General features: G+C 38.5%; 1 protein-coding gene across 2 annotated transcripts in view; it reads left to right on the top strand.

Moving 5' to 3' along the window:
* EFR3A (EFR3 homolog A) overlaps positions 1–21,785 on the top strand; it is an 82,391-nt gene extending 60,606 nt beyond the window's left edge. For both annotated transcript variants that reach the window (XM_055431580.2, XM_055431581.2), the window contains 5 exons: positions 4,134–4,225; positions 9,212–9,260; positions 13,760–13,863; positions 14,382–14,431; positions 19,023–21,785. In XM_055431580.2, the coding sequence (XP_055287555.2) occupies positions 4,134–4,225; positions 9,212–9,260; positions 13,760–13,863; positions 14,382–14,431; positions 19,023–19,128 (401 nt within the window). In that variant the 3' untranslated portion in view covers positions 19,129–21,785. The remainder of the gene's footprint in view (positions 1–4,133; positions 4,226–9,211; positions 9,261–13,759; positions 13,864–14,381; positions 14,432–19,022) is intronic.
* The last annotated feature ends 1,834 nt before the right edge of the window (positions 21,786–23,619 follow it).

The raw sequence follows: 23,619 nt of genomic DNA, 5'->3' as shown, positions 1-23,619 counted from the left end.
TGGGAATTGTAAAACCAGGTTAAATAGTTTGAACTGTCTGAAAGCAATGGAGAGTCATTAAATGATTTTAAACAGGGAATGACTTGATAAGAATTGCCTAGAACCTAAAAAACCAGTGTCACTATAAATAAACATGCATTAGCTCTAGATGGGACTTTGTGTTTTTCTGTAGAACCAAAGAAGTCTATCTGTACAAGTAGTATCAGTGTTAAAATGAAGTTTTATATTGATAAGTTACCACTGAAATTTCATTTTGCCAGTTAGCTTTTTAATTGAATCGGAGCAGCATTGTAGCCCTAATTACATTTCATGATTTATTAATATACAGTTAAGTAAGTTCTTCTACATTTTTTTATACAACCATAGACAATTATATTGAGTAATTTAATGTAGTTCTGTGTTATACTTGTATTCAGACTATTGTGTATACTTGTGTTTCTCTGTTCTTTAGCCATCTGAATGCAGTTCCGTACATTATACACAGACACTCCAGGTGGCAGCAGAATATCACTGAAGGAAGTTAGGCCCCCCTGTCTCCAAGTATTGCGCTAAAACCCAGGTTATAATTAAAAACAGAAAAAAGAAACAGTGATTACCATAGCAAACAGCAGATTATAGGAAGTGGAGAGGGAGGTGGGATGGGAAAACGGAAGGGGTATAGAAAGTAGCATCTGAGACTGCCCCAGGCCAGCCTGAGGAAGAGAAGCACGGGTCTGCCCGGGGGGTGCACACAGGAGGCACGGAGATGCTCAGAGGCAGTCCTCGAGCCGGCGGGACAGGGCCGTCCACAGCGGCTGCATGGATGTTGCGTCTCCGCCGACCTTGAAGGACAGGTCAGGAGCAGACGTGGACGGCCCATGGAAACAGGGGTGTTATCTTCTGTAAGCTGTGTTGTGGAGAGCTTACTCATGTGTAGATGTGCACGATACTTAGTTATCACTGGGCTTTTTCTATCACCTTCAAGCAGGTTGCTCTATTGGTGAAAAGAAAGAACTTTCTGAGAATAGAGTGTTAGAGTTTCCCATTGGGTTTCATTTTCTTCCTTTGAAAAATTCCTTGTCTTTCTTGAACCTCTGCACCATATGTCCCTCCTGTTCTAACTCATTTTTGCCACTCAGTGATCCCTCTCCTGCCTCTGTACGTCTCCTTTCCTTTTTATTTTTATCTTAAGCTTCAATTTGTCTCTTCTCTGCAACCCATCAGGTTTCATATATTAAACTAGAAATTCTTTTATGGGTTTTTTTTGAGAAGCAGGCTATTATTTATTCCTCATTTTGAGTTCTTATGAAAATTGAAAAACAAGTCAGCAGTGATGACCATACTGTTTTGTAGCAGTTCCATTGATGTTGATTTTTATGTTTGGTGATTTATATTAGCACATATGATCATGAGTAAAAATTAGAGAAAGTACAGTGTCTCGGTTACCTCAGTAAAAGTCATATGCAGGAGATAAGATATTGTCAATCTGAAAACTGTAGTGAAACAATATGTGGTAACTTGTCACAGATGGGTATGTATTCATTCTGTACCTCCAGCCTTTATACAGCAGAACCCGAGTAACTGCTCGATGATAGATGCAAAACACAGTCTGCCACTGAATTCTTGTACAGTTGGGGAGATAAGACATTGATTTATATGTTGGTAGTTCAAGGCCCAGTCAATGACTTACGGGTGATAATAATTAAATAGTGATAAGGAAAGATCAATCAACCGATAGGAAATTTCTGTAGCTAGAAGAAAGACAAGTAAGTAAAAACAATTAAGTAATATTTAAGATTTAAAGGATGTAATGTAGTGTGTAAGTAGAGCTTGAAAGATAAGAGTCTTTATGGTGGGGGGCACATAAGAAAGGGCAGGTAACAGGTGTTTTTTCTGTTTGTAGAAAAGCATGTGAGGCAGATGCTCAGAGACTGGAGAATAGGCTCATTTGCCTTAATACACCAGGGAACAGCCAGTGTTCCTGTTTGTAGGATCTGACTGGAGAATGCAGATTGCCTTTTTACTTGCTCAGGCAATGGGTAGAATTGCTTAGAGGAGTGATGTGGTTAGTGTTTAAGAAACTTATAATAAGATGGTGGCATACAGGGAAAATTCCCGAAAGGTCTGTTATCAGGATGGGGTGGGTCAGTGATTCTCAACTGTGAGTTATTTTTCCCACTCTAGGAACCATTTGTCAACCCTAGAGACATTCTTAGTTATCGCCAGTGGGGCAGGCCTACTGGTATCTAGCAGGTAGAAATTAGGGAATACTGCTAAATATTCTGCAATACACAGAATAGCTCCCACAGCGAGAATTATCTGGCCCAAAATGCCAGTAGTGCCAAGGTTAAGAACCCTGGCTAAGTTGTGCTGTGAGAATAAACAGACACACGTTCTGTAGTGATTTAAAACTGTGAAGACTTACTCGTTGCTCCAACTAACTGTGCATAACTTCATATCCTTCTTGTTCGGGAGTCCAAGCTGATGGAGTAGCCACAGTCTAAAACGTTGCTCACTCTTCATTGGCCAGAACTAGTTACAGAGTCCTTCCTAACCACAGAGAGGCCAGGAATTGCAATCCTTCTGTGTCCCAGAAAGAGAGTAAATTGCCGTGTTTGATTAACAGCATTAATTTACTGCCATGGAAGGCTACCTTGGAGTAGAGGAGTAGTCAGTAAGAAAGAAACCAATGGTTTTCTTAGGCCATGCCACACAGCTTTTGGGATCTTAGTTCCCCAACCAGGGAGCAAGCCCATGCCCAGAGCAGAGTCTTAACCACTGGACCACCAAGAAAATCCCAAGAAACCAATTTATTTATGTTTTCCCTCTTTTAGTTCATCACCCCTTCAGAAGAATAAAATCACAGTACAGTTGACCCTTGAACAACACTGGTTTGAACTGCATAGTTCCACTTAAGTACTTAAGTGCAGATATTTTTCGATAAATAGGTACCAGGGTATTATGTAGTCTCCAGTTGGTTGAATCAGCAGATGCAGAACCATGGATCTGGAGGGCCAATTAAAGTAGTAATGCAGATTTTTGACTGCAGAGGAGTCAGTGCCCCAAACTTCTAGGCTGTTCATGAGGTGAAGTTGCTCAGTCGTGTCTGACTCTTTGCGAACCCATGAACTGTAGCCTACCAGACTCCTCCGTCCCTGGCATTTTCTAGGCAGGAATACTGGAGTGGGTTGCCATTTCCTTTGGTCAACTGCATATACAAAATGAAATTAGAAAGATAGAGTGTTGACAAATTATGATGTGACTGACGGTGCTGTTAGGCTAATTCTAGACCTGAGCTCCCTGTTATTGGGAATCTTACAGGTGCGTCTGAATACTGATCTCCTTAGCTCTTCAGGTAGCTGGGTCTGGTCTTGGGCAGTCAGCTTACAGTGCAGGCAGCCTCTTCCATTGAGCTCCATGTGCCTTACATGTACTATAATTTTGTGTATGCTTCGATGTGCAAAATCTTGGGAAGCTCAGCATTAGTCAGTCGGCTGGATTTGTTTTAAAAATATAAGGTAGTCTGAAAAAGATTCATTTTAGAAGCAGCTCTGCTGGCAGTGTAAGAGGGAATGCTGTATTAGACCACTTCAGAAGCCATCCTCAGATCTACATAAGAAAAGATAAAGAATCCTGAAGGCTGGCTGTCTTGAAAAATAAATATGACAGTGTGGAGATAAAGAAGGTTTTCTTAGAGACTTTAAACTTGAGTTTAAAGTTTGACTTTAACATGGCGTGTTTTTTAATTAATCTATTTTTTTATTGAAGGATAATTGCTTAACAGAATTTTGTTGTTTTCTGTCAAACTTCAACATGATAGAACATGTTGAATAGAATTGATTAATACAAAATTGGAAAATTTGGACTGGAACTGGAACTGGGGGTATGGAGGGCCAGCTTTGAAGTTCTGTACTGATGTTTGGCTCTTCAGGTCTCAGCACCCCTACCTCCATGTTGTTGAGGGGTCAACTGTATGAAACTGAGTCCACCTATCAATTTTATTTTTTAAATCTGTTAAAGTCTGAGAGCACAATGCTTTGTATATTTAGTAAAAGCAAAAAAAACAAACTCTCTTAATTTTCTGAAGTTTTTTTTATACATGATTTACCATTTCTAACTAGCAAATAATAGGGGAATTTTTTTTTTAATTGTAGATGAAGATCGACTTTCTAGAAGGAAGAGTATTGTGGACACCGTATCCATTCAGATGGATATTTTACCCAACAGCATTCCTTCTGATGATGTGGTAAGTTGCTGAAAGTTTATCTCAAGTACTGTCTTGAGATAGACATCAGTCAGTTTGAAAGAGCTTTCTGTCCCTCTGCACTTTTAGGAGCAAATACAACTCTGAATTATTCCTAAATAAATAAAATTGTTAGTAGACGTTAATTTGATTTAGCTTTGAACTTGTAATTTAAAATTTATTTTACTGAATTCATTTCAGATACTTACAAAGATACATAAATTTAATATTAAGTGTTATGATTATCACTGCATTTCACATTGTAATAAACCATAGAACTAAGCTTTTTTAATAAGTAAGAACTTATATAAGGCCTGTTATTAAATAAATAGGCCCTCTAATCCTATTTATTTTGAAAGATTTATGAAACATAAGTTGTGAGAATAAATGGGGTTATACACTCTTAAGTGAAGCCAAATACCCACTACTTTTAGAAAGTTTCAAAATTTCACCTATGAGAGAATTTTTTAACATTGTGGAAAGTAAATATAACATTTAATGTAGGTTAAGCTGTATCAGTGACGTGTGTACTCTTGAAGGAGTTATTTGAAATATCATAGATTTAATGTTCTCCTCCTGTTTCAATAGAGCACAAGAGTGTACCCTCCTGAGTTATAGGAAGAAAAAGCAGCCAGTATTCTCTAGGACTTATCCACACAAATCAGCAGAGAATTTTTTGATAGTCAAGTAAAAGTGCCAGTGTACCAGCATGTCAAGTCAGCCTCCTCCTTGTGGTTTATCCATTGTTTGCTTCCTAGGTATTTGGTTATTTCTCTTGGTACAGTATAAATGATTAAAAGAATATCCATATAAGAAAAGGGGAAGGAAATTGTCTGAATTTATGCTTTCTCAGCCTCCTCTCTCCCTCCTGCTTCCAATCCCTGTCAGTTAATTTGTCTTCAGGAATTAAAGTATTTGGTGACCATGGTACAGCCAGGTAATTTATATCTTTCAAGGTTTTTAACTCCCTCTTATGTAGAATTAATCAGTTTCATAAAGAAATTACCTTCAGAGCATTGGAGTAGTTTGAATAAGCCGTTAGTGTTCATTTTGGAACTTGGGGCCTTAAGGTTGGTTTAAAGTTTTCTTACCAATTTAAGACTCAAGAAAAATCATCTTCCCTAAATTTCACCTCTCCAAAGCCATTTTAATTTTTATACTCTTTATTAGCAAGGAGGATGCCTTGCTAAGTCTATCTTTAATGATTATGAATTTGCTGATAATACCTTTTGAGGGAAGAAATTCATCCAAAGCCTTAGTTGATATGTGTCAAGAGTGCAGTCTGTTTTATTGACTGGAATTTTTCCCTTTGCCTTTTGTTGACCATTTTTATTTCTCCTAAAAATACATATATAGCACTTCAAACCGTTGCAGAGAGTCAGTTTATTTTAGTAAAATGAACTGAAACAACATTTGCATGACGACTTAGTATAGGAGGAAGATTCTTGAGCATGAATTTTACATTAAAAGTTAATTAATACATTTGTTATTTATTAAAGATCTTTTTGTTTTATATTTGCTATAACTAAATTCTAAGTCAAATACACCTCACCCTGAGTATTTGAAAAATTGAGTTCAGTTTTTAGTTGAGCGCATTGGAGCTTCAAACTCATTTACCGTTGTGGTACTTAATTTTGTGTGTTAGGAATGGTTGTTCAGATACCAGAAGACAGAATAACGGTACCTTCTAGGCTAAAACCAAGTAATTTCATTGTGTGGACAGGAGAGATTTTCATCAGTTAGGTATTCACCAGCTAATGGTATAACAAAGTATCAAACTGAGAATATGTACATTTGCTTAAAAATGCTCATTTGAAAAATCATTATTTCATCAAAATTACGTGGAATTATAATGGCAAGCCACTCCAGTACTCTTGCCTAGAAAATCCCATGGATGGAGGCCTGGTAGGCTGCAGTCCGTGGGGTTGCTAAGGGTCGGACACAGCTGAGCGACTTCACTTTCACTCTTCACTTTCACACACTGGAGAAAGAAATGGCAACCCACTCCAGTGTTCTTGCCTGGAGAATCCCAGGGACAGGGCAGCCTGGTGGGCTGCCGTCTATGGGGTCACACAGAGTCAGACACGACTGAAGTGACTTAGCAGCAGCAGCAGCACATATACATAATCCGATATAGTCCTCAGATATATTCGATAACCTGCTTTTAGAGCTTATAACTTTTTTTTTAATGTTGTTTAGATGGAGATCATAGCAAAACTTTTGTTTTTCCCTAGATATAGCTCAACTTTTTACTAATCTATTAAAATACCTCGTCCATTTGCAGTATGTCAGTTCAAAAATTTGCAATTCACAAGTTTTAGCCTCCTGTGAATTCTTAGTGAACTTCTCCTAAAAATTGCCCTATATGTTTAAAGATCCCTAAATTAAATTATTCAAGAAGATAAATGGCTAAAATAGAATAGAGGCATATCTGCTTCCTGAAATTAAATGATTAGCTTGACTAATAGAATAAAGCACCACAGGCATGACTCTCTGATCTCTGGTGCTCGCTGAGCCCTATCAGCATGACTGATACGCATAATGAATATAAGTAAAACCTGAAATCGTGACTCAGTTCTCTCAAAAAGATAATAGTCAGTGCTTAATTATTTGGGGGAATGGATGGGAAGTTATTAGTGTTAAATTTGGAGTATGAATTAATTTTTTTATGCAAAATTAAGTCACTGGTCGGCTGAGAAGGATTGTCACTTTTCCTAGGACAAATAGCAGAGATCTTTTTATACATACATAATACTCCTGCCTTTTCCCCAAGTACAACTGAAGGAACCTATATGTGTGCTAACAAAACAAGAAGGCACTCGCCAGTGAAAGTGACGTGACAGCTAGTCTGGTTGGAAAAAGGTGAATAGCAGATTTTACACAGGCTCAAGGGCATTGTACAGTCTTAAGCGAGAGGTACAGGTCATACGTAAGGCCAAAGTCATAAAGAGTAAAGGAATGTTGAAATTCCTCCAAGAGCCTGCCTTTGCACCATTTCCCAGTAACTACAGCACAACCAGTTTCTATAGACCTGGAACAGACTGGTTTGCTTAAACACCAAATGAAGTAGTTGGCTTGTATTTAGCAGCTACTTTGTATGAAAAATATGAATCATTAAACATTAATATAAAGAAATTCCTCTTTTTTTAAAAAAAAAAGAAAATTCACAAAAGGCAGGAGTGGATTGAAGCCAAGTTATGGAACATTTCATCCCCAGGCCAAGGGCTTCATGTGTACTCCGATAGGAAATGTCAACACGTTGAAAGTTGGGCAGTGTCATTGTCAGAGCTGGACTTTCATAAAAAGAATCTCAAAAGTGTGACTAAGCTACATCGGAAATAAGAGACTGGCGATAGAGAGGCCAGATGGGAGACACCTGTGGTAGTTTGCACTGAGGTGAAGCGGGTCTCGGGTAGCCAGGCTGGAGATGAGGGAGAGGACAGGGGAGCAGGGGTTGCCTCTCTTAGAGGCAGGATGGAGAGGACCAGCAAGGGACTTACAGGGACTCGGAGGAAGGAGGTAAAAACAGGAGGGAGACTGAGTGACTTGAAAGGTTTCCATCCTGAGGAATGCATCATCATTCTCTAAAGTAAGGAAAACAAATACAGAAGAGTTATTAGATAAAGTCCTTTAGCTGAAATTTCACTTACCCAGAATTGAACAGGTAAATAGGTAAAAGTTGTGCGTAACAAGGATCCTGGCCTTCTGGCTTCTCCTGTGTTCTTTCTCCTGTGCTCAATCATTTCTCAAAAGTCTGAAAGTCTTAACCAATTGTAAGAACAACTTTGAAGTGCTAGATTGCTTCTAGGTACAAATAATTGACCAGCCAGAGCCTAATCTTGTATATCTGCTCCAAATATCTAGAACAAAGCAACTGAAGATTTCCGAGTTTAATCTGACTTCAACTAGAAATATGAACCTTCAGTAGAAAAACTGAGGTAGTGAAACTCTTGCTGCTTGATTTCCAACTAAAGCCTTTGTATTACAGAGACGCTAAGGTGCAAAGCATGAAGTCTTTTGCTTTCATTAGTCTTTCTGCCTTAGACTTAGCAAAAGGAAGCTCATGAGCTAAAATTAGGCATGACCAGATTCCAAGGCAAGTATTCATATATCATTTCTTAACTTTTATTGAGATGCTATAGTAACTGGGTATATTATTCCTCCTGAAAATGTGTTAGTGCCACAAAAAGTATTCCTGACTTTTTATATAGCACAAACATGTCTCAAAACAGGAGAGATTTGAAAACTTCAAGTTAAAGGGTGTTTTCTGGAGAATCAGACTTGGTTGTTGACATTAAAAGATCCAGAATATGATTATTTTAAGATGTTGGTTAACTGTACTCATTGAACACTTCCCAAAGTAGTGATTCTTGCTTTTAAACCATTCAGAGTTTCTGATTATTTCATTTTTGATTTGTAAACATATATGTGGTACCATTGTGTCTGCCTGCAATGCGGGAGACACGGGTTCGATCCCTGGGTCAGGAAGATCCCCTGGAGAAGGAAACGGCAACCTACTCCAGTATTCTTGCCTGGAGAATCTCATTGACGGAGGAGCCTGGTGGGCTACAGTCCACGGGGTCACAAAGAGTCGGACACGACCAAGTGACTTCACTTTCATTTTCACTTCATGTGGTACCAAAATTATAGAGCGTATAGAATACTTAGTTCTCACTTATTACACAGCTGAAGCTGCATTTATACATAATCTCTGCCTTGAATATTAGTTGGGTTGCCTTAAAGGGTGCTAGTTCTGCCAGCCCAGCATCAATCTGTAACCTTGCTTGGGGAACCACTGTGGTAGGCTATTGTTAAAACCAATGAAAATGTGATGATTATTTGATACTGTGGAGTATAATCATGAATCCAGCCAACACAAAGAAGAGAAAGTATTTGTAAAAGGTCTTTGATGATTTGTAACTAGGTCAGGGTGTCATTTATTTTGACCTTTCTTAACCCTCTATTTTACTTAAAATCACTTTTCTCTAGGTTAGTAACACTGAAGAAATCACCTTTGAAGCACTGAAGAAAGCAATTGGTAAGATTTTTGCTTGTTAACTTTCCTAGTGTTTTACTAGTTTATCTTTGTGTCAGTACTTGTTTAGATGCCGGAATTACCAGAGGCAACATGGCAAATTTATATACTGTTGATTTCTCTATAAATATAGTATCAATTTATTAGCTTACATTCTTTAGGTTTTTGTGATTGTCCTGTCTTGTCCTGGATAACTATTTTCCTTTGTACAAACTGACTTTTCTAGAACTATGAAAACGTATCACTGTGTATTTGAATGTCACCCTTATATGGTGGCCAGCATTCAGGCTGCATGAATTTGTGAGAAACAGTCAATGTATTTCCTTTTATAGGAGATGGGCAGATGAAAATTCTGAAAATTATATAGAGTCATTTTTAGTAGGCATATAGCAGTGTAATTAGAGGTGTGTTTCTAATGGGGTAGGAGAAAGGAGCTGGCAGAAATTGTCAGTAGGCGTTATCACATTAATTCTTGCTATTTCATCAGTGAGAACACTGAGGCAGAGAAATTAACAACTTTCCTGAGAGCACGTAGCTAGTAAATACCAGAGCCAAATCTCATACCCATGTCTGACTGACTCTAATCTTTCCACTTATCTTTCCATAAAATAATACTCTTGATTTTTCTCCTTTGGCCTTTTTGGAAATAAATTTTACCTCAAATAATTTTTCTCTTTTAAAATTTTTTTGAATGATTCCTTCAATTAAGTATTAATATAAAATCCTGGTGGCTAATGATGCTCTGAACTTATTTCTAATTGGTAAAGCAATAGAGCGTGGAAATTGACTTTCACTATAGAGAGTGGAAATTGGCTCTTGATTTTAAGAAAGAATAAGAGCATCATTATCAAGGGACATGAAACACTCTGGTGCCCATCATACATGAAGTGACTCTGACCTTTTTCAGCTCAATCTTTCAGAGGATTTTTTTTTCTTATTGTAATATGATCACGATAACGTGATCACTGACCTAGAGCCAGACATCTTGGAATGTGAAGTCAAGTGGGCCTTAGAAAGCATCACTACGAACAAAGCTAGTGGAGGTGATGGAATTCCAGTTGAGCTATTTCAAATCTTGAAAGATGATGCTGTGAAAGGGCTGCACTCAATATGCCAGCAAATTTGGAAAACTCAGCAGTGGCCACAGGACTGGAAAAGGTCAGTCTTCATTCCAATCCCAAAGAAAGGCAATGCCAAAGATTGCTCAAACTACCGCACAATTGCACTCATCTCACACGCTAGTAAAGTCATGCTCAAAATTCTCCAAGCCAGGCTTCAGCAAAATGTGAACCGTGAACTCCCAGATGTTCAAGCAGGTTTTAGAAAAGGCAGAGGCACCAGAGATCAAATTGCCAACATCCGCTGGATCATGGAGAAAGCAAGAGAGTTCCAGAAAAACATCTATTTCTGCTTCATTGACTATGCCAGAGCCTTTGACTGTGTGGATCACAATAGACTGTGGAAAATTCTGAAAGAGATGGGAATCCCAGACCACCTGACCTGCCTCTTGAGAAACCTGTATGCAGGTCAGAAAGCAGCAGTCAGAACTGGACATGGAACAACAGACTGGTTCCAAATAGGAAAAGGAGTACGTCAAGGTTGTATGTTGTCACCCTGCTTATTTATATGCAGAGTACATCATGAGGAACGCTGGGCTGGAAGAAGCACAAGCTGGAATCAAGATTGCTGGGAGAAATATCAGTAACCTCAGATATGCAGATGACACCACCCTTATGGCAGAAAGTGAAGAGGAACTAAAAAGCCTCTTGAGGAAAGTGAAAGAGGAGAGTGAAAAGGTTGGCTTGAAGCTCAACATTCGGAAAACAAAGATCATGGCATCTAGTCCCATCACTTCATGGGAAATAGATGGGAAAACAGTGGAAACAGTGTCAGACTTTATTTTTTGGGGCTCCAAAATCACTGCAGATGCTGATTGCAGCCATGAAATTAAAAGACGCTTACTCCTTGGAAGGAAAGTTATGACCAACCTTCAGTTCAGTTCAGTTCAGTTCGGTCGCTCAGTTGTGTCCAAAGATGATATATTAAAAAGCAGAGACATTACTTTGCCAACAAAGGTCCGTCTAGTCAAGGCTATGGTTTTTCCCATGGTCATGTATGGATGTGAGAGTTGGACTGTGAAGAAAGCTGATCACTGAAGAATTGATGCTTTTGAACTGTGGTGCTGGAGAAGACTCTTGAGAGTCCCTTGGATTGCAAAGAGATCCAACCAGTCCATCCTAAAGGAGATCAATCCTGGGTGTTCATTGGAAGGACTGATGCTAAAGCTGAAACTCCAATACTTTGGCCACCTCATGCGATGAATTGACTCAGTGGAAAAGACTGATGCTGGGAAGGATTGGGGGCGGGAGGAGACGGGGACGACAGAGAATGAGATGGCTGGATGGCATCACCGACTCGATGGACATGAGTTTGAGTGAACTCCGGGAGTTGGTGATGGACAGGGAGGCCTGGCGTGCTGTGATTCATGGGGTCACAAAGAGTCAGACACGACTGAGCGACTGAACTGAACTGAATATGATATCTGATTTGTCAAAATAAAATTGAATTTACTAAGCAATTTTTGAACACCTATTATGTACAAGATACTTTGAGACATTTAAACGTTGTTAAGGCATGTTGAGGAATTTACAGTTGGGCGGTGTTGTCAGAGTATCTTTGGTCCCCTGGAGCCTCAGGGGAGACTCTTTGCAGAGATCCTCAAGTCCAAAAGTATTTTCTGCATAACACTAGGACATAGTTTGCTTCTCTACTGCATGTACTAACATGAATGAAGGCAGTGGCCTCAGATTGTTCTGGTGGTCATCGCATTCTTTGATGCCACACACTCCCAGTTATTTAGAGATTCCAGATGACCATTGCACGATGTTACAGAATCATGCATGAGTAGAGCTCTATTCAAAGTGTAAAACAGACCAATAGATGTTAATATAACCAATTGTAAAAAGTTTATTAATAAAGTTTCAGATTCCATATTGCAACTAACTTTTCAGAAACTACCGCTTTGTCATAGTTTATTGTAGAAGAAATAGCGACAATTCTGTGAAAAGGCTATTGAATTACTCTTTCCCAACATATCAGTACATGCTTGTGTGAGTTTAGTTTTTTATTTATATACTTCAACCAAAATAACATATTGCAATGCATTGAATGTTTGCAGATAGAATCCAGCTGCCTTCTATTAAGTCAGACATTAAAGGGATTTGCAAAAATATAAAACAGTGCCATTCTCTTCACTAAATTTTCACTTTGGAAAATATGGTTATTTTTTCATTAAACAAATGTTTATGTTAACGTATAGTGGTTTGAGGTTTTGATGAATTTAATGAATATTTTTAAAGTCTCATTTTTATATTATAATACAGAAATTATCCAGTGATATAACACATAAAGGAGTCTTGAAACTAGAAAGTTTGAGAAGTGCTGGACAGGTTTGCTGCCTGCAGGCCAAATTTGGGTGGAAGGGTTATTTTCAGAAATTGAATTTGAATAAAGACCAGAGATATATGATCAGCTTGCCCAAGTCTATTTTTCTTACTACTTTTACTGACCTAATTTAAAACATTTATGTCTCCTGCCTAGCCTCTGGCACATGTAAGCTTGTGACCCTGGGCCAGTGAACACTAGAGATGTGATTGTAATTCTGTATTACTTCATTCAGAAGAAGTACATAAATTCTACAACTTTGTTAGCCTGACACAATTTCAGAGGGGGGGGCGGGAAACCTGTATCCTTTCTACATACTGCTTCCCCTTTTTTAAACTAGCTAATTGTTACCTAGTTTGTGTACCAGAAGAGCAGCTTTGTTTTAAGAACCTTGAACAGAGTGTGTTTTGCCTTATGAAATCGTTGACTTACTGGGTTGTTAAAGTAGACCTTCAATAACTAAACCATTAATTAGCCTTCTTTCAAATTGTTAAGCAAATAGACACAGTTACTATATCAGTAGTAACCAAAAGACCACTTATTGTTTTATTATATTTGATCAGACCACACATCATTTTAAGATAAGAACAATCCCTTTTCATATTGTGGAAGATAAATGGAAAAGACTAAACCAGTATGGTTCCACTCGACCATATCTATATTTCAGTCATGCCATTCATTATCAGATTTAGCAAACTTTTTATTTAGTACCTCGTATGTGCAAGGGCGTGATTATAAATAAAATAATTATCCATCAGGAAGGGCCTTGAAGTTGCTTGACTTGTAGGAATTTGTGCTTCTGCTCTTTTTGGTAAGAGAGACAAAGATAGTCTATGAAAAGGGTTTTGTGTGGTGTAATTTTGAAGTTTTTCGTGTGTGCTTTCTGGCCTCAACTAAGACATGTCAGGGGTGTTACATGTTTTACTTTTTTCCCTAAACAAGTAGTCCTGTAAATTACCCTTATTTTTTATGTATAGATCATTTGATCTTGGGGTCATTGGCAATGTTCTGTGAAATTCTGTATTCCTTTTAATGGGTTTTTTTAAAACATCATATAGATACCAGTGGAATGGAAGAACAGGAAAAGGAGAAGAGGCGTCTAGTGATAGAGAAATTCCAGAAAGCACCTTTTGAAGAAATAGCAGCACAGTGTGAATCCAAAGTAAGTGAACACACAGTGCAGGCAGTGGGGATGGAGTTTGATTTTTGTTGAAGCTTTTCGTGGTAACTAGTGGGTAGATTCTAAGCTTTAGGCAAGTCAATAGAACCCACAAGGTAGTGGATTGGATAGGGACCGAAAACTGAAGATGTAGCTATGAAGCCTTAAATAATGTCTTTGTGCGGTATGAGCTGATTGAAATGGCAGATCCCAAATTAAATGTTAATGATTTTTGTTGCTTTGAAATTTTTTTTACAGTGGTTTTCAATGATTTTGCTGTAGGTATTTTGCTCTGTGTATATATCAATTTATTTTTACCAGTGAGACTAGGAAAGGAATGAAGAGAAACTATACATTAAATTTCAGTGAATGAGACGGATAAAACCAAACCAGTAAATATTCTGTACCATCAGCTTAACAATTACAGTTATGCTTTGTCCTTTAAATCACTTGTATTTTTACATATGGATATTGCAAAAGTAATAGATTCATCATTAACATTTGTTTTTTCTCCTTTGTAGGCAAATTTGCTTCATGATAGACTTGCTCAAATATTGGAACTCACCATACGGTAAGGGTTTTGGTGCTACAAGATGAATAAAACAACAAATAGAAACTATTAGACCCCTATAAATTTATAGCTGTTAAGTAATCCTGCTTTTCATTTAGAGTAAACCCAAGATCATATAGATATCTTTGTCTTAGTAGCTTTTCTGTTTACTGCATAGTCTGATTCCATTTCTTAAAGTTTTTCTAGCTTTCCTTTTTAGATCACTTAATTCCTTTAAAATGGTTCCATAAAGACTGGGCTTCCTTGATGGTTCAGTTGGTAAAGACTCTGCCTACAATGCAGGAGACCTCAGTTCAATCCCTGCGTTGGAAAGATCCCCTAGAGAAGGAAATGGCAACCCACTCCAGTATTCTTGCCTGGAAAATCACGTGGACAGAGAAGCTTGGCAGGCTACAGTCCATGGGTCACAAAGAGTCGAACATGACTTAGCAGCTAAACTGCCTTATGGACATTTGAGTAATTGGAAGACTCTTATTCTAGTGATATGTTTAACAAGGTAGTTTCTAAGATTTAATCATTTTGACCTACAAAAGCTACTGTTTTGTATGGTCAACCTCATTGTTCTTCTAGGGTCATAACAATTCTGCCTCTGCAGATGGCTCACTTGAATTATGAAACATCAATTGAATTTTCCTAGGTTATGTCTATTTGAGTCCTGTTATTAGTTGGCCCTCCATATCCATGGGTTCTGCATATTCAAATTCGACCAACAGTGGTCAAAAATATTTGGGGGAAAAAAAATCCCAGAAAGTTCCAAAAAAACAAAACTTGAATTTGCTGCATGCTGACAACTACTTCCGTAACATTTACATTGTGTTAGATATTATAAATAATCTCGATATGATGTAAACTGTAAGGGAAGATATGTTGTATAGGTCCCATTCCAATACTGCTCCATTTTATATAAGGGACTTGAGCACCCAAGGATTTTGCTATCTGTGGGTGGTCCTGAAACCAAACCCCTGAGCGATTGTATTTTATGCTCTGCAAACATAAGGTATCTAACATTGGTTATTCTGTGTCTGTTGTTAAGTAATGAAGCACATCAGAGAGGGAGGGAAAAACTCCAGGTTCCATCTGAAGAATGAATTTGTGCATATTCTTATGTTGACTCCAGTGTGGAGACTGCTACGTATACAAGTAAATGAGCCATGGATAGAAGCTGTGCTTCTGAGATTTTTTTCCCCTACGTCTTTTATATTTTCAGCTTAATTAACTAAATCGGTTTTGCATCAAACCTTGTATCCTATAAATAGAATAAACAGGTAGATGCTCAGTTGACTTGCTTTTTTTCCCCCCAGCCTTTTTACTGCCTTCCTATGCAAGGCACCTTTTCATCAGTGTAACATGTCATTCCAGGCATTAACCACCATGCCACCCCTTAACCACCATGCCACCCCTTACTAAGCTGAGACCCACTCATTTATAAAAGTTCAGAGCAAAGAATCAGATTAAACTATGCAGTATGCTCTATACCTTAGATTCAGTGAAAATTGCTAGGTGTGGGCATTTATACACAGCCTATAAGTTTTAGTGCTTTTCTGTATATAGGAAGGTGCAAGGATCTGGGCTCATTGAAATTGTTCTTGGAATATGCACCTTGGCTGTGGGGCCGGTGTCTAAAGAATAGAATGCTTCCCATGTCTCCCCATCCTGAATCTCCCTCAGGGCACACTGTTGTGGGAAATGGCAGTGGCTGATGGCTTGACCTTGTAGAATGGGAATGGCAGGCAACATTCCCTGTGTACAACATCTTTGTTGCCTGTTAGTTGTAATAGTTTTTGCTAATCCTCACCACAGTCCTGAAAAGGTAGGTAGATGCTGTGTTTTTTTATTTTCCAGGTAAAGACGCTGAGGCTTAGAGAAGTAAAGTAACTTGCAGAAGTTTATCCAGCTAGTGAGTGGAAATAATCGAAATTCAAATCTGTAACTCATGTTCTTGACAAGAAATATTGCTAGAGACCTCTATGTTCCATTGAATCCCACTATTGTAACTGTGTGGATATTTAGTGTTTTAGAATAAGTATTTTGACTAACTCTTTTTCATTGGTACTGCAACTACTACTGATAATTTGCATTTATTAAACCTTATTGCTACTAGTTATTTATTGAAAACTTGTGGTATTCTAGGCACTCTACTGAGTGCATTGTATTATTTAGTATTTATGGCACATTTTTAAAATATGTAGTGATTAGTTTTACTTTACAAATGTAGAAACAGATTCATATAGATGTTCGGTAATTATCCAGGGTCACCTGGTTAGGAAGTAGTAGTTCTGGGCAGTTTACATGATACAGAGAAATGAAACAGACTTCTTAGTGTATCTTCAGGGTTTTCAGTTTCTATTTGATATATTTCCTCTTGTTGATTTGCCGCACTCTTAACTACCAGATAGGCTTCCCTGGTGGCTCAGTGGTAAAGAATCCACCTGTTAATGCAGGAGACACATGATCAATCCCTGGGTCCAGAACATTCCCTGGAGAAGGAAATGACCACCCCCTCCAGTATTCTTGCCTGGGAAATCTCAGAGGAGCCTGGTGGGCTACAGTCCATGGGCTCACAAAGAGTCAGACACGACTTTAACGACTAAACAACAACAGTTAACTACCAGATAGAGAAACGAGTTTGTATTCTTGAGAAAAGAAACAAATAAGCAATAATATATCTCACTTTCCATTGTTCCTTCATTCATTTTGACCTTAGTACAATAAGGAAAAAAAAATTACAAGAAATGCAAAGGAGCAGAAAAATACAGTAAGAATAAGCAGCCTCACAGATCAGTTATTGGAATTAGTAGATAATGATCTTAAAAGAACACACATATCAAAGAATTTAAAGGAAAAAAATAATGTATATTTTAGGAGAGAACTGGAAACTCTGAAAAAGAACCAAATTGTAGCTCAAGAACTGGGTGATACAGTATCTGAAAGAAGAAAAAATGTCATTGGATGAACTTAATAGTATATTGGACATTATAGAAGAGTCTGCATATATTACTCATAAGAGTATAAAATGGTACAAACACTTTGCAAAACTTATGAAGGAATGAAGGAGTTTCGGTGTCTTATGAAGTTAAATATATGCCTGCTTTTGATCCCATTTCTCAGTATTTACCCAGAGAAATAGAAGTGTTAGAATGTTTTAGCAGCTGTTTTCATAATTACGAGATATCCATGAACAGGAGAATGGAGAGATAGTAGACAAATAGTGGTGCTCTTGACACAGTGAAGTAATATTTAGCAGTAAAAAGGAATACATTTGGGGGGTAAACTTAAAAATACATCAAGCAAAAACAGATCAGACATAAAAGAGTATATCTCGTATTGACCCTTTCTGTGGCTATGTGGACCACTCGTATGAAATTCAAAAATAAGGGACACCAATCTTCAGTGACAGAGATCAGAACACTTCAGTGTTTTAGATGTGTGAGCATGTGGAGTAAGGAGAAGTTGATTGAAGACCCCAAGGAACTTTTTTGAATGATGAAAAGTGTCATCTTTATCTATGGCAGAGATAAGAATTAAGTAATGAATCGAGGGAAGGCATTTGTATCATATGACAAAAGACCAGTTTCCCAAATTGATAAGAGAAAAATATGCGTAGAAATATAGGCAGTAGACTCAAATAGGCAGTTCATTTTAAAAGAAGCACAAAATGAATACTAAGTATGTACCATTAGTAGTAACCCAAAATGTGAAAATAAAAATTAAGAATGAATTCCCTTTTACCTACCAGAGTGCCAAAGATGAGAAGAGGCAAGAATGATTATACCCAGTGTTTATAGCGGTATAAGAGGATGGTGCAGCCAGATGTTCAAAGTATGAATTGTGGGGATTCTGACAGTGTGTACCCATCTCAAAATTGTGAATCTACTTTCATCCAGAAACTCTATGTGTAAGACTAAGCCAAAAAGACAGGATAAAATTATGTATATGTAAGAATAGACCTGTCAGCCTTATTTATAATAATGAAAATGGAAATGAATGTACAATCTGCCCATGGAAATAAATTAATCATAATACATCTATATGTTGAAATACCATGCTGTAGTCATCAAAAAAGGTTAATATATATATATAAATAAAGGGTTTTTTACTACTGAAACAAAGCAAGCTTATATGAATGGATATGATGTAATCCCATTGTTAAAATTATATATACCTGTATTCAGAGGAGAATGTCTAGTTTAGAACTTGAAAACAGCCTAGTCCCACTGTGATCTGTACGCCGCGCCGCCTTGCAGCTGGCCCGCAGCTCCGTCACACTGACCCCGTGGTGGCAGGGCCTGACCCCCGTGGTGGCAGGGCCTGACCCTGTGGTGGCAGGGCCTGACCCTGTGGTGGCAGTTACCCCTGTGGTGGCAGAGCCTGACCCCCGTGGTGGCAGGGCCTGACCCCGTGGTGGCAGGGCCTGACCCCCGTGGTGGCAGGGCCTGACCCCCGTGGTGGCAGGGCCTCGCCCCTGTGGTGGCAGGGCCTGACCCCGTGGTGGCAGGGCCTGACCCTGTGGAGGCGGGCGGTGACGGGGCCGCAGTGGGAGTGCACAGCTTCTCCACACGTCTGCTGACAGTGTCTGCCTCTTCCCTTACAGCCCGCCTCCCAGCCCGTCGGGAACACTGACCATCACTCCTGGGCACGCCCAGTACCAGTCCGTCCCAGTCTACGAGATGAAGTTTCCAGATCTGTGTGTGTACTGAGTGGCTCGTGAAGACCTCAGCAGGAAGCCTAAAAACTAGGGCCAAGCTGACTTTTCAGGGTTTACTGTACTGAAAATTATGATGGAATTTATCTTTAACCAAATGCTTGGCATACCAGGTTAGAAATTTTGTAGCTATATGATTTATAGAGTACTTCTGAAGATGGGTTTATACCATGTTAATTTTTATTTTTAGGTTTCTGTTGGCTTTTAAAATTGAACATATATTGGTCTCACATAATTCATTGTTAAATAGTATATTTAAAGCCTTTCACAAACATATAATTAAAAAGTTAAGCCTTCCAGAGTTGAAGATGTATGAAGTATCTAGTGTATTTCTTAGACATCTACGCAACTGCTTAAAATGAGAACTGCTTTTGTTTTTCTTTGTCTGCAAAAGCAAAAGCATACAAATATATTAATCTTGGGGCTGCAGAACTGTCCTGTGGCTTTTTGTCCCCGTGTTTGGGACGCTGTGATCGGCATCCTTCTGTTCATTCTCTTCAACAAGATGTGACTCATTCCTCATTGTCTATGGTAATGATGTTTACTGAGTAATAGTCCTGGAGCATGACCCCAGAATCTCCATACGTCTAAGTGTCTAGTTCTTACAATACTGTGTTTTCTGCCAAAAATTTGACCATTCTTCTCAAGAGTCTTAGAACTTACCCTTGGAGTACCAAACTGTGCAATATTTTTTACATCATAAGATGTATTTAGTTTACAGACTATACTTTGAAATTATAGTAGTATTTTTGCTGTGGCTCCGTTAATTAAATGAGCTATATATTTAGTATAGGGAAAAAAGACATTTAAAACAGCTACTAGTTCACCTGTGAAGAGTGTGTACATTTTAATTTCTCTTGAGAGCACATTAATTTACATTTTTATATGGTGCATTGTTTTAAATCCTCATAGTCAGAAAGATGCCCCAAATGGAGTTTTAGTTTGTAAGATTTGAACTGTAGCTTGTGTGCATCTCTATTTAGGATTCATGATATTACATTTGAAAAGAGTGCCTATGGGTTTAGCCATTACGTGTGCTAAAAGATCATTGGTTTAAGCTTGTGTTGATTTAATAAGCTACCAGGATTACATGTGCTGACACATAGTGTTTTCTTAAAATTATGTTCATTTTAGTGAATTCCATCACACGGCAAAAATGAACAACTTTATTTGCAGCTCTTATAAAATTACTTTAGGATATTTTTATAAAATAGTCTGTTTATAATTCTAGTACCTTTTCAGGTTTTTGATTCCTTTTTACATCAAACAATATACATATCACAGATTATGACCCAAAAAACAATTGAGTTTTAGATTCAGCTTTTGTTTAAAAAATCTTAGTGAAGAATGACATGTTATTACTTTGTGTTTATGATTATTTGGGCACTTTCAGTAGAAACAAGATAGAACAAGTATACTCTAAATTTTTTTGAATATTTAAACCAAAACACAGCATCTTGAAACATCTTGCGAAAGATGCTAGTCTTTGAAACCTGTCAAGCATCCATGGTGGTTTATTCAATGTAGAGAAACAAGACATTGTTTTCCAAATACAGTGCGGTCACCACTGGGCTTCAGTGGCCCCGTTGCGGCTGTCACTGTAACTTAGCTCTTGACCAGGCAAAAACCTCTCAGCATTCAATAGGCCAATTTTTATGTTTCTCTTTATTTTTCCTTTTTTTCTTCTGTATTTTTAAAGAAAGATATTAACTTTTGATTGTGTAAAAATCTAAGCAGGGGGACATGCACAAACAATCATCATCCACTTGGATGTCATTTTATAGATTAACACTGTGTGCTTTTGTATGAAAAATATATATAATTTAATAGTATAAGAAAAGATATATACTCATTTGCACTCATGCAAAACAAACTTTGCTGGACATAATTTCACGATTCTCTGTGATTTAAAAATGCATGTATAGCATGTGAAGGAAAACCATTTCAGTTAATGTTTATCACACTTTTCTTGTGGTCTGTTTGTAAACAGTTGATTTGGGTTGGGGGGTGGATTTTCTTGTAGTTGTTTTTAAATCACAGTAGACTTCTGTATATGCTAGATTACTGAACTGGTCTCATTAACGATTCATAAGAAATGTGGATTCGTGTCCTTGGCTTGCTGTCCCTTCCAGGAGATTGCAGGAGATCGTGCAAGTCATAGGTATGCGTGCTATTTTAGTATAGCCAGTTTGGGTACTGAACGTTTAGGATGTATTGAAGTTCACTGTATTGCTATATTTTTGTAGATATTTAAAACTCAATAAAAACTGTTCATCATTCTCTCTCTGCTGTATAATGTTGCTTATATCATTCATTTTTTTCCTTGACGTTGAATAGTTAACATTTAAATGTTCCTTCTATACTTGTATTGTCTGCTTACAGTCATTGGAATTAACCTGAATACACACACACACGCACACACACACACACTCTTTCTTAATACTTCTGAATTTCTTTTCTTTAAGAATCTTAATTCTGTACTTTACCAGCAGTTAACTTCCTCACAATATTTTTCTTCTGCCTGTCTGAAAAGGGGACTAATTTGTTTTATTTGTGCCAATATATGTACTAAATGTAATGAATTGAGTTTTTTGTAATGTAAAAACTCACTGCAATTCATATGTGAGCAATAAAACAAAATCTAATAACTTCTGTATAATAGTCATTCTTATAATAGCTATCACATTTATTAAACTTATCCACTGTTTGGATTCTATTAAGAATGAAGTGCTTTAGTAAAAATCAAGTTGCCAGATGGAGTCATCCTCACATACATGGGAAGAATCAGCTCCGTAGCTGCGCTCATGATCAGACGTGGCTGAGATGAAGCTCTCAGCGTGTGTCCGGAGAGCACTGTTGCCGTGTCTGCATCAGTCTTCGTGTTTGTATTTCCAGCCCCACCCCTCTGCTGTGTAAACCCCACAAAGCCTTTCTCTCAAAAAGTGTAGCTCCTCTCTAGTATCCTCCGCCACCTGGCCTGCTTTCCTGCCACCTGTGGAGCTGTGCACCTCAGCCCATGGGCTAGTGCAGCAGCAGCGAGCCTAGACTCTGGGTTCAGATCCCACACTGCCACTTCCTAGCCGAGTGGCCTTCAAGAAGTGGCTCCATTTTGAGCTTTGAAGTCTGTAAAATGCAGTTCTTAGTTTTTTGCCTCCCAGAGGTTAAATGTTGAGGGGTAAGTGAATCATTTAGAAGAGGTTTGTCGTGTCATGCCTACATGGCACAGAGTAGGCACTGAGTCTGTTTATCATGAATGATGCTTGCATTCGTTATGCAGAGGGTCTTATTTGCTATTCAGGGATAAATTGATCTGAAATAAAAAGGAACTATTTGTAGGAATGAAGCCCCGGAACAGCCAATAGGGCAACTGAACCTAGAGCAGAGGAGAGATGGAGGGGCTGGCTTTTGATAGGGATAAGGAGCCCTGTTTTTCATTGTGATGAGGAAGGCAGAGACCAGCAGTAATTCTGCAGCTTCGGTGGCAGAAGATTAGGGCATTCCCACTGGAAGACTTCAAGTTTCTCAACAGAGCATTAGGTGAGGCCCGTGTTAAGACAACTGGCCATATGCCTTGCGTTCCTGCATGTCTTGTGAACCAAGACACTAGCCACCTTTATTCTGGACTACCTCTCTAAGATTGTATACAGCATGCAGACTTGGAACACAGATGGCAGGCACCTATCCGGTGATCTCCCTGGAAGGCGGGAAAGGATATCAGCCGTCGCCTTGGCACCGTGACCTTTTGATTTCCTAAGGTTTTCAACCCTGTTGACTCCAGGATAGTCCACACCATGAGAGGCTCACGAGCATGAACTAACTCCAAAGGCTCTGCTTTCCCACCTGAGGAGCAGGCAGGGACCCTGTACCATGTCACCGCAGGCCGCATGATTTACAGGAATCGAGAAACAAGGATGCAGTGTGAACTTCGAGTCTGTGTCCTTATCAAATACTGAGGGGGATTCTGGAGGCATTGATTATTGCCTGGTACACGGTAAGATCTGTAACTATGGGGCAGTGGGTGAACAGATTATATAGTTTCAATTTTTTGTAATTCCTATTACATTCATCTGTATCCAAAAGGGCATTTGTATCCCCCAAACTTCCAACCACTGGGATCATCCTCTATTTTTTTTAAATCAATATTGCCACCCAAGACAAGGTTATCAGTGTTTCTTCATGGTGGCGGCTGTGGCCACTCTCAAGATACCAGAAGGGCTGTCATGTCAGCCCTTGGCATACATCTTTGGTGGGCTACTGGTGACCCATGTCATCTCATAAGATTGATTAAATACACTCCTCTCTATATATATGTATATATTTCTTAGTAGAAGGGAAAGGCTTTCAGTGATGAGGGAGTGGAGATACTCTTTCACCCTCCGTTCCTCTGTCATCTCACTCTTGGAATCTATTCATTTGTCAGTATCCACAACATTGCTTCAAAACAAAAAACAGGGAACTCCCTGGCAGTCCAGTGGTTAAGAATATG

This window comes from Moschus berezovskii, chromosome 16, assembly GCF_049115385.1.
Source record: "Moschus berezovskii isolate FMDL1 chromosome 16, NW_MosBer_1.0, whole genome shotgun sequence".
In the NCBI taxonomy this organism is placed as follows: Eukaryota; Metazoa; Chordata; class Mammalia; order Artiodactyla; family Moschidae; genus Moschus; species Moschus berezovskii.
Note: the sequence above shows the minus strand (reverse complement) of the source record. Positions and strands in the feature narration are given on the sequence as shown.